This window comes from Camelina sativa, unplaced genomic scaffold, assembly GCF_000633955.1.
Source record: "Camelina sativa cultivar DH55 unplaced genomic scaffold, Cs unpScaffold00633, whole genome shotgun sequence".
Taxonomy (NCBI): Eukaryota; Viridiplantae; Streptophyta; class Magnoliopsida; order Brassicales; family Brassicaceae; genus Camelina; species Camelina sativa.
The window spans coordinates 38,466-50,616 of record NW_010921772.1 but is presented as its reverse complement, the minus strand read 5'-3'; the positions used below and the strand labels follow the sequence as shown (position 1 = coordinate 50,616).

General features: G+C 38.3%; 1 protein-coding gene and 1 long non-coding RNA gene across 2 annotated transcripts in view; both read right to left on the bottom strand.

Annotated features, from left to right (window-relative positions):
• Positions 1-146: 146 nt before the first annotated feature.
• Positions 147-1,349, bottom strand: LOC104773745. The gene is made up of 3 exons (XR_765161.2): positions 1,287-1,349; positions 1,059-1,166; positions 147-951 (listed from the first exon to the last, which is right to left on the bottom strand). It is a non-coding gene; the product is annotated as an uncharacterized LOC104773745 (long non-coding RNA).
• Positions 1,350-10,132: 8,783 nt separating this feature from the next.
• The window catches only part of LOC104773743 (protein ECERIFERUM 1-like), a 4,875-nt gene continuing 2,856 nt past the window's right edge, over positions 10,133-12,151 (bottom strand). The window contains exons 6-11 of the mRNA XM_019242739.1: positions 11,768-11,906; positions 11,535-11,642; positions 11,251-11,451; positions 11,023-11,130; positions 10,737-10,910; positions 10,133-10,658 (exon numbers count right to left, since the gene is read on the bottom strand). Of these exons, the coding sequence (XP_019098284.1) occupies positions 10,485-10,658; positions 10,737-10,910; positions 11,023-11,130; positions 11,251-11,451; positions 11,535-11,642; positions 11,768-11,906 (904 nt within the window). The 3' untranslated portion in view covers positions 10,133-10,484. The remainder of the gene's footprint in view (positions 10,659-10,736; positions 10,911-11,022; positions 11,131-11,250; positions 11,452-11,534; positions 11,643-11,767; positions 11,907-12,151) is intronic.

Sequence of the window (12,151 nt, the reverse complement as noted above, 5' to 3'; positions counted from 1 at the left end):
TAAACCCTAAACCCTAAACCCTAAACCCTAAACCCTAAACCCCTAAAACCCTAACCCCTAAAACCCTAAACCCTAAACCCTAAACCCTAAACCCTAAACCGACTTGAACCAGTCCATGCAATTGCCCAAAGGATTGAGATGATCCCATGTTCTTGAGGTCGAAAAAACAGTAGAAGGCTGACTAACCCCAATCTTCCATAGATAATAGTCATCTTCTGCATCATGTTGAACATTTACAACCGAGGGGGAAGGTAGACAATCTTTTAAAAGCCGGATGGTAGGGTTCCTACTACGAGAGTTAGAAATCCACCAATGGCCATCTCTTAATGCATCAGCGACTACCGCCCCCCTAGTCAGACCTGTTCTGCTAGGACCTGTGCCCTCTGTTAACTCCAAAAGAGAACCCAAGCCCGTCCAATTATCATTCCAGAAGCTACAAGATGTACCAGAACGAATCTCGCATATAACAAAAGGCCTTGCCAGAGGTCTGAAATTACAGATGGTCTTCCAAATCCAACTCCCTGAGGATGCAGGATTTAAGGTCCAAAAACAGCAACTCCCTGAGGATATAGGGGGGGTTTTGTATCCTTAAACCCTATATTTCTAAATCTTTTACCCTAAACTCTATCTACATCTTCATTCGAGGAAGTCCTTGAGATATCTCTCGGGATTGTATCATTTGAACTATTCATGGAGTCATCAGTACTGATCCCCTGATCAGAGCTTCCTGACCACTCGGATTCTGATATATGAGGCTCTTCATATATATTTGAAACCGAATGATGATGCATAGTTGAGTGGTTCTGCTGAATATGATCACCTCTGCTTCCAATCTCTCCCAGTGTATCCAATTCAGACCCACTGTCAAAGCTTGACAACGTACAATCCAGATTCAATGGATGCTCGACGCTGAGATTCAGCAATCCTGGAAGATTTACCAAATGGACCTTCCTATGAGAGCAGAACACAAATAGAATTTTTAAACCATTAAATACACCAACGACTTCAAAAATCAAGAATATGGAAAAGCGATATAGAACATAAGTAGGTAGGTGTACCTCTTGTGAATCACTTTTATGGCTTTCACCTGCTTCAATACTTAAATGAGATTTCAAATCTTGACCCCGTGACCTTTTTTCACCAAGCTATCAATTTCTTTCACCACTCTGCAAACAAAACAGAGACTCCCAATTAGAACCTAAAAAGAATCAAACTTGACAAATCAAACTTGACAAAAAGAAAACTCATAATAAGCAGAATCCCGAATCCTATATATTAATATATACCTCTGCGGATCTGTAATATACAGATACAAAGCACCACCGTTGCTAATTTCTTGATATTGATCTGGCATAAACCGTAGATGATCAGCAAAACCATCAAAGAAAAGGAATCAAACAAAAATCACAATCAATCATGAATCTGTAATCACAAATCACAATTAGACTACACNATCTGTAATATACAGATACAAAGCACCACCGTTGCTAATTTCTTGATATTGATCTGGCATAAACCGTAGATGATCAGCAAAACCATCAAAGAAAAGGAATCAAACAAAAATCACAATCAATCATGAATCTGTAATCACAAATCACAATTAGACTACACAAACAGAACATAATACCTCCTTCCATGGCGGATCTGCGCTAAAGAACCCAAAGAAAGAGAGAACCCTAAATTCTGAATCAAAGAGAGAGCGAGAGAGCGAGAGAGCGAGAGAGAGAAAGAGAGTGTGTAATTGGGGAGAATTTGAAATGAATAAGAGCCGTTGAATCTAAGCTTCATAACGTCTATATTATATTACCCAAAGAGGAGCGTGAGAGAGAACATGGACCCGGATCTGGATCCGGATTAATTTCGGGTTACGGATCCTAAGCCTTTTGTAAACTATGCGTTTAATTTTGTGATCATATTATAACGGCAACCTAAATGAAAGCTTATGAAAATACATATATCAAAAGCTCTAAAATTATGGAGCGTTCTAAATTAAAGCTCTAACATATGATGTGTTTATTAAATGAAGCTAAATAACCTATTGATATTGTCCTACCATTAAACTATCCAAATGCTATGTTTCGTTTAGGAATTATGACATAAGAAAAGCTTATTCTAATTTGAAAAATAAAATAATAATACAAACTAGATTAAAACCCTGCTAGAGCACGGGTCGAAATTCATTTTATTTATATTGTAATTTTTATATAAAATATAATTTATGTGATTGTTTTAAAAAAAAAAATTGGATAAAATATTATGCAATAAAATCATATGTTAAATATAATGACTTAAAAAGACATTTATTTTGTAAGTTTTATATTGTTAATGATTCTAGATAAGTATTCGTGCTATAACACTGGTTAAATTTTATTTTATACAAAATTTTGTATATTTTCTATTTTAAAATAAAATTTTAATATGTTGTATTAGTTTATGTACGTGAAGTTATTTCAACAATGTATATTCTACCTCATGACTTAAATGTCATTATAAGACATAATTTTGTGAATTTTGTTTTTAAAAAGCGAGTTATTATATTATGAGTAATTTAATATATTCTTATATTTTTTGTTTTAATATACTTAGTTTTTGGAATTCTTTCATATTATAGTGACATATTATTGACATTGCTATAACAAACCAATTTAGAGTGTTTATAGTTTCTAACTTTAATATCAAGTTTCAATATTTTAAAAATATTTCAAAATAAATTATTTAAAGTTTATTATATTATATAAAATTATAAAATTCAACAAAAAAGTATGAAGTTGAATTTAAATATTCAAATTTTGACCGTTACTCAGTAAAATTTTTAATTCAATAGATATTATTTTTAACGAATAGTATTAATAAAACTTGAATATTTTATAGATTGAATCATTTATATTTGTTTTTAAAAATTCAACTTATGGTATATCCGGAAATAAAAATATTTTTAATTATAATAAATAATATGATCATTTATTTGTTTCACAAAATTGACTGATATATAAAAATGAGAAGTGAAGTATAATGATAATTAACAAATTAATATGTTAAGTTAGATATCAAAAGATTTTATTTGATGAATAATTTAATAAAGTAAATTAATATTGTAAATTAGATGATATCAAATGATTCTATGATTCTTTAGAATATTCTATTTAAGATTTTTGGAAACAATAAATCCAGACTATACAAATAATATAAACTTAATCTATAACATATTTGTAATCAATTTATTAAAATTATATAGTCTACCAAACAATATTGTGTACTTCCATTTTATTATATAGGGGATATCAGTTTAAAAACTTTAAAAACATTATATATTGCAGTTTTTTTCTTTTTTTTGCCAATCGATCATATTCTGGTTTTCTAAATTGCTATTTGTGATATAAGTTCCATCTTAAAAATATCGGTTACCAATCAATACTTTCAAGCAGTTATTTATGAGTTTGGCACACCACCTTGGCCACCACCGTCCGTACAACCGTACGGACGTCCGTACGCTCGACAACCTATGGGCTGACCAAGCCATCTCGTATCTCATAAGCCCAATCCACTAAGGAGAGCTCCCAACGATCTCCCTTCATCGAGATCCTTCTATTATAGCCGTTAGGCAACTTGCAAGTGGGAAGTCAAAGGTTTAGTCACATGTAGGAATAAGGAGATGTCGCTATCTCTCATTAATGTGCACATAGAACCCTAGGAAAGAATATCCTCTTTGTATAGCTCTATATATGGTTTGTAAGTATGTTCTAATTCAAGCAAGAAAAGAGTTTATTCTCTTTCTCCAACACTCTCTCTCTCAATCGTTCACTCTCCTCACTCTTTACACGATTTCACTCTCTTCCATAATCTCTTGATTACTCTACTCTCAAACTTACATGGTATCAGAGCAGATTTGATTCTGTTCTTGCCTCAAATCTCCATCACTCCCTTCCGCATTCTCTTTCTTGTTCTTGAAATTTCTTGTTCTTGAATCTTCTTTCTTTAACCGTTGGACAATAGCTTTAACCAACGGTCTCTTCATCTTTTTCCATGGAAACTACCAAAACTCTCATTGTTCCAGTTACTCTCAAGGGAGAGAATTACTTACTGTGGGCTAGAACCACAAAGACAGCCCTATGCGGCCGAGGACTTTGGTCCCATGTTGAGACGAGCGAAGCTCCTAGTGGCGAGACCACCAAAGACGGCAAGGATCTTGTCGATGAGAAGAACAAGTGGTTTCAAGAAGATCAGGGAGTCCTAGCTATCATTCAAAACTCCCTAGATGCACCTATACTTGAAGCTTACTCTTATTGCGAGACAGCAAAAGACTTGTGGGACACTCTCAAGAATGTTTTTGGGAATGTTACAAATGTAAACCGAATTTTTGAGATTAAGAGGGCCATCAACAACCTCAACCAAGAAGACATGGAGTTCACCAAGCACTTTGGGAAGTTTAGGTCCCTTTGGGCTGAACTAGAGATGCTCCGGCCGGCGACTATAGATCCGGCCATTCTGAATGAGAGGCGTGAACAAGATAAGGTGTTCGGCCTTCTCTTGACCTTGAACCCCTCCTACAATGACCTTATCAAGCATATTCTACGGTCGGACAAGCTCCCTAGCCTTGATGATGTCTGTAACCAAATTCAAAAGGAGCATGGCTCCATGGGATTGTTTGGCGGCAAGGGAGAACTTGTGACCGCTAACAAAGCTGAGACGGCATCAGCAAACAAGGGCTACTACAAGCCGGAGGACAAGAACAACCCGCCATTTTGTGAGCATTGTAAGAAGCTTGGTCACTTCAAGAGCCGCTGCTGGATTCTACACCCTCATCTAGCACCACCGCCGGGTACCATCCGAGGTGGACGACCAAACCGCGGAGGACCACCGAGAGCTCATCAAGCAGTAGCCATGGGGGAGTCATCAATCTCTGAGCAACCTCAACAAGTGACCAGTGGAACTGCTCTTGCTGCAGCATCGTCCGAGCTGGTAAGGCGGTCCGACCTTGATGCGCTCATCAAAGCCATCAAAGAGGCCACCGGTAAGGCGTTTCTTGCCTCAAACAAAATTAAACCCCTCATAGTTGATTCTGGTGCATCCCATCACATGATTAGTGATTCTAGGCTAATTAGTGATATTAAACCTGCTAATGGTAATGTGATAATAGCAAATGGTGAGAAAGTACCAGTTAAAGGCATTGGAAACTTGAAACTATTTGATAAGGAGACTAAGGCATTTTATATGCCAAACTTTACTTCTAACTTGCTATCAGTTAAGAGAGCCACTACTGATTTAAATTGTTATGCTATATTTGGTCCTAACAATGTTCATTTTCAGGATATTGAGACAAGTAAGGTTCTTGGTCAAGGAGGATCCAAGGATGACCTCTATGTGCTTGAGGACTTGAACTTATCTTCTAATGTATCTTGTTTTAATTCGGTTATTATGAAACCTAGTGATTCTATTTTACATGCTAGGCTAGGACACCCTCACACAAGAGCTTTATCTTTAATATTTCCTAATGTTTCTTTTCAAAATGATGAGTGTGAGGCTTGTATTCTTGGTAAACATTGCAAGGCTGTTTTTCCTAAATCTATTACTATTTATGAAAAATGTTTTGATTTAATTCATTCTGATGTTTGGACATCTCCTTGCTTATCTAGAGATAATCAAAAATATTTTGTGACTTTTATTGATGAAAAATCAAAATATACTTGGATAACTTTGCTTCCCTCTAAGGATAGAGTTCTTGAGGCCTTTACTAATTTTCAAAATTATGTCACTAACCACTTTCATGCCAAGATTAAAATTTTGAGATCAGATAATGGTGGAGAGTACACAAGCCATGCCTTTAAGCAATATCTAGCCAAACATGGAATTCTTCACCAAACTAGTTGTCCTTACACACCACAACAAAATGGAGTGGCTGAGAGGAAGAATAGGCATCTGATGGAGGTAGCAAGGTCTATGATGTTTCACACAAGGGTTCCAAAGAGGTTTTGGGGAGATGCTGTGCTAGCCGCTTGTTATCTTATTAACCGCACACCAACAAAAATTCTAAAGGATGTGTCTCCATTTGAGGTATTAACTAATGACAAACCTACATTTGATCACTTACGAGTGTTTGGTTGTGTGTGCTATGTTTTGCGACCAGGTGAGCTAAGAGACAAGCTTGATGCAAAGAGTACAAAGGCTATGTTTCTTGGCTATTCTACTACACAAAAGGGGTATAAGTGCTATGAACCTACAACAAGGAGAATTCTAGTATCTCGTGATGTCAAGTTCATGGAGACACACGGCTTTTATGACGAGAAGAATTGGGATGAGCTCCGTAATCTCTCCGACTCTCCATCTGATCGGACGCGCAACCTCCGAGTAATTCTTGAGCGGCTAGGTCTTGAAAATGATAGGATCTCTACCGAGTCAGCCAGACCAACATCACCAGAACAATCTGAGCCATTCACTGAGCCTGATCCTGATATACATGCCGATGACCATACTGAGCAGCCTGAGGAGTCACCCGCGGACATCACGGCCGAAACAACCGAGGAGTCGGCCGAACAGCTTGAGGAAATCATAACTCCGGGACGGGCCAACTCCGAAGCTGGGGCTGTAGTTCCTCTTAGGCGCAGCCAACGTATCAAGTATCCTCCTAGTCATTGGAAGAACACCCGTGTGTACTACAACAACATGGCCGTTGCTCATCCGATTCAGGCCGTGTGCACCTTAGCTCATTTTCCGATAGAGCATCAAGTGTTTCTTGGCCATATTGATGAGCATTGGATCCCCAAGACCTATGATGAGGCTAAGCAGCACAAGGTATGGAGAGATGCGGTGGACGCCGAGAATACGGCCATGGTGCAAAATCACACATGGGACGAGGCTGACTTACCCAAGGGCAAGAAGGCTGTCACATCTCGGTATATCTTCACAATCAAATATAAGAGCAATGGGGAGATAGAACGGTATAAGGCACGCCTTGTAGCCCGGGGATTCACGCAAACGTATGGGGAGGACTATCTTGATACGTTTGCTCCGGTGGCCAAACTTCACACTGTTCGAGTGGTTCTCTCTCTTGCCACAAATCTTGATTGGGAGCTATGGCAAATGGATGTGAAGAACGCCTTCCTACAAGGCGAGCTCGAAGATGAAGTGTATATGCGGCCACCACCGGGCCTAGAAGACACCATTGGTCCGGGGAAGGTTCTCAAGCTCAACAAAGCCATCTATGGACTAAAGCAGTCGCCAAGGGCGTGGTACCACAAGCTGAGCACAATCCTCCTTGACAAAGGCTTTCGCAAATCCGAGGCTGATCACACACTATTTACCTCACCAAGCACCAAAGGTATAGTAGTCATCCTAGTGTATGTTGATGATATCATCATCACTGGGAGTGACTCGGTAGGTATTCAAAACACTAAAACCTTCTTGAAATCAGTCTTTGATATTAAGGACCTTGGAGAGTTGAAATATTTTCTTGGGATAGAAATATGTAGATCAAAGGAAGGTTTATTTCTATCACAAAGAAAATATGCTCTTGACTTGTTAAATGAGACAGGAAAATTAGGTTCAAAGGCAGTGGCATCACCTCTTGAAGAGAACTACAAGGCCGGAGGACAGGGGGAGCTTGAGCAGGCACCATACAAGGACGTTGGTCGCTACCGGCGCCTAGTAGGTAAGTTAATCTATTTAACTATAACACGGCCTGATATTTGCTTTGCTGTGAACCAGGTGAGCCAGCACATGAACAATCCAACTGTCCATCATTGGAACATGGTCGACCGAATCCTTAAATACATCAAGGGCTCACCGGGACAAGGCATTTGGATGGGCCGCAACAAGAACACCGAGTTGGTAGGATATTGCGACGCTGACTATGCTGGAGACCGTGGAGACCGTCGCTCCACAACTGGCTATTGCACATTCCTTGGAGGCAACCTGATCACATGGAAGAGCAAGAAACAAAAGGTCGTATCGCTTTCAAGTGCCGAATCCGAGTATAGGGCCATGCGCAAACTCACAACTGAACTAATGTGGCTCAAAGCACTCCTCAAGGATTTAGGAGTGGAAATCACAAGTCCTATCACCATGCATTGTGACAATGAAGCTGCCATTCACATAGCAACCAATTCAGTGTTTCATGAGAGGACCAAACATATTGAGGTGGACTGTCATAAGGTGCGAGAGCAAATCAAGCTTGGAGTTGTCCTACCATGTCACACCGAGAGCAAGGAACAACTCGCTGACATCCTCACCAAAGCTGCAAGTCCCCAAGTGTGCGAATATATTCACTCGAAGCTCGGCCTTATAGACCTCACTCGGCCATGAGTCTTTCACAAGGCACCTACACTCTTTTTCCCTTATGTATAGTTTTTCCCATGAGGTTTTCTATACTAAGGTTTTTTTAATGAGGTGGGTGCCTCGACTGTCAAGCTTGCCTGATCATCTAAGTCAAGCTTGAGGGGGAGTATGAGTTTGGCACACCACCTTGGCCACCACCGTCCGTACAACCGTACGGACGTCCGTACGATCGACAACCTATGGGCTGACCAAGCCATCTCGTATCTCATAAGCCCAATCCACTAAGGAGAGCTCCCAACGATCTCCCTTCATCGAGATCCTTCTATTATAGCCGTTAGGCAACTTGCAAGTGGGAAGTCAAAGGTTTAGTCACATGTAGGAATAAGGAGATGTCGCTATCTCTCATTAATGTGCACATAGAACCCTAGGAAAGAATATCCTCTTTGTATAGCTCTATATATGGTTTGTAAGTATGTTCTAATTCAAGCAAGAAAAGAGTTTATTCTCTTTCTCCAACACTCTCTCTCTCAATCGTTCACTCTCCTCACTCTTTACACGATTTCACTCTCTTCCATAATCTCTTGATTACTCTACTCTCAAACTTACATTATTGACCACTAAATTATTTTATAAAGACATGGAATGCTTCGCCTAGAAGTGATGATAAAGTATTGATTTATCGGTTATTGATATTATCCTATCCAAAATGTTATGTTTCGTCTAGAAATTTTTTTCCAATAAAATTTCTGATTTTATAAGATAAAACGATCACATAATTTAGGTTACAAGGTGTTTTAGCTACAACGAGCTCTAGGATGAACNAAAAAAAAAAAAAAAAAAAAAAAAAAAAAAAAAAAAAAAAAAAAAAAAAAACTAGGTGGGATAGCTTCGAAACCATATCTGAAGAGACCTTGGAGCTTCGGTTTATTATTCCTAGCTAGGCAAATGTTTCGAATCCTTTTGTCAAGATGGTGGAACAGACCCAGTTGCCGTGCTCAAGCTATTTGTGGCTTAGGGCGGAAAAAAAATTGTGGATTTTGTTATTAAAGAGATTGAAATATTTTTTATTTATTTCAAAGACAACAATGATCTTAAGATTTTAAAAAAAAAACAGTATAAACCAAACTTTTCTATCTTTTTCTCCTAAAAATATTTTTAGCTACAATTCCAAAACATAATTCTTTTATTCTTAATTATCTTTTTATTTATTAATTGTCTTCCATTAATATTTTTATACTATAGTTATAACTGTAAAACGTAATAATTATTTTATGTGCAAAAATTTTCTTATACATAAAAAATATTGATTTTATTGTAATGACATAATGTGATGGATTTCTCAAACAAAACACCACTTTACAAACATATTTATGTTATCAACTTAGATATATATAAGCCTATTGTGCCGTGCCCTTTCCACAACACCTTAAGCACGGCACTGAACAGACCTTCAACCGGAGTAAGGGTGTTGGTGTAGATTTGCGCATTACGCTCATGTCAAATGGTATACAATCTATTATCATTATCATTTGAAGCTTCAGAGCTACTAAAAGCTTCAGAGTGGTATCAATCTATTATCATTTGAAGGAGCTTGCAGCCAAAGGAGGAGTTTAGGAATTATGACATAAGAAAAACTTATTCTATAATGGTTTACATTTTTTTTTTTTTTTGGATAACTGTTTATTATATTACATGAGGTTTACTAAAATGTGTGCAAATTTAATATGTTTCATAGTTCGTATATCAAAAACTATTATTTCTTCTCCCCCGGAATTCTTATCCATGTGGTGTGTTTTAGACCAATTCAGGTTGTCCGTTGTTGTAGAAGTGATAATAAGATTTATATGGATGAGCTGGAATATAAGGGCCGAATTTGGAGCTTTTATTAAGACTCAAATGATTTTAAATGGAACAAATAACGGAAAATACAAACAAGAAATTGAAAAACAAAGAACTATTCTTCTTGACAAAAGAAAAAAAGGAAATAGTACTCTTATTAATACCATAATAACCAAGCTTAATTGTACATCAATATCATATAATCACCAAAAGCTTGATATGCATACAAATACGTAAATCATATATAAGATGTGTGCAAATTATATATGTTCCATAGTTCATGGACTGTGGAAGAGCTGGATCATAAGGAAATAAAAGCACACAACGTGTGTCGCTCTCATTTTCCTATAATGTTTCATTGTCTGGTTGGAGTTTTAATGATGTGGTAGGAGGAGAGGCTGGAAGCCGTGGCTGAGACAGGCTTCCCATACCTGGTCCAAATCGGAGGGAAGAAGGGATGTGCCACACTCATGCACTTCCCATCCTTCTAAGGCGTGCAATATGCCGGCCACTCTAGTTGCACTCATCGCCTTTCTTGGTAACCAGTTCTGCAGATGTTTTTTTCTTCTAATTAGGGCTCTTATATCTATAAGAAATTAGTTGGATCGGATAGTTTGTGTACTTACCTCACAGGAGTGGATATTCGCCAAAGATTTTGGAACTATCAAGGCCGGTGTGGTATGATAGATACAATCTTTACGTAACTGCTTGAGGGGGAACTGTGAGAATGGTATAAACAATGTTCCTTTTGTGGCTTTTTCCTGCTCTTCACTAGTTGTTCCTTCTCCCACCAGCCATACCTTAACCCAAATCCATTACTTAGTTAGATTGAAATGCTCTTCAGTATTTTGTATTTTTAATATACGCTTCTCGAATATTCTCATTCTGCTTTTTTGTTTTGGCTAATATTACCTTGTTTGATGAGAGTACTTCAGAGGTTTGATAGACCAAATAGTCTCTGCATTCTTGCGGAATGCATGATCTTAGTTTCTCGTACTCGTCTAGACGCAGAGTGGAGACCTGCGCGGATGATATTCACAAGGAAATGTAATGAGTGAGGAGCATAAAGGATATCCATATATCATTAATTGTCTTTTCTATTGGACATCATAACAGAGGAGGGAAAAGAAAACAAACGACCTGAACGCCTCTCTGACAGAGAGCAGAGGCGATGGTATAGGCGACCTTAGTGAGATGGCCTGTCATCACGACGTTTTTAGTAGCTTTGGATACACTATTAATCACAACGGCTGCTGATAATCTACTGCCATCCACCACTCTTACTTTCAATTCTGGATGCTTGTGGATATACACCTCTCCATTCCTGTTCAGCTCCTCCCCCTGTTTCAGTTCACCACAGCTTTAATACTACAGCATCTACACAGCGTAAAACCAAAAGAGTCAGAGATATATAGTTTCTTTACTTGATTCATGAGACCCAGGCTAAGCACCTTCACTCCTTTTTTATCTGCCTCCAATATCGCTTTCTCAATCATGGTGTTGATCGCGTCTTTCCTCCATTTTAATAAGTACTGCATGCATATAATATATATATCACCATTAATATATGCATCAGTAAATTAACCTGCTTCTATATATATCTAATAAATTAAATCAAAAAAGGATCAAATAAGCTGCAGATGATGATGATGAGGACCTGTAGATTATATCTAGGTATCATCCAAGACTGCAAGTTGAATTTCTTGAAGGAGTTGCTCTCAGCGACAAAGAGGCGGGCGTAGAAGAGCGTGAAGATCATGGAGAGGGAGGTGAAAGGCCACAAGAGGCGCATGAACCATCTATAAGAGAAAGGGTAGGAGGCAAATGAGGCCAAGCCAATGCGCAAATGGTATATGGACTCTGGCGTCGTCAGGTGAGTTAAGTGCACCACATCCACTTTATCTTCTCCTCTTTCTAGAGACTTCTCGTACAATGTATCTGTGGTTTCATCCATTGTGCCGTAAATGTAGTCATACAAGGGCATAAAGAGGGAGTAGTTGGTCCGGAACTGCGTGTGGTGCAGCGAGTGGAATCTGCAATT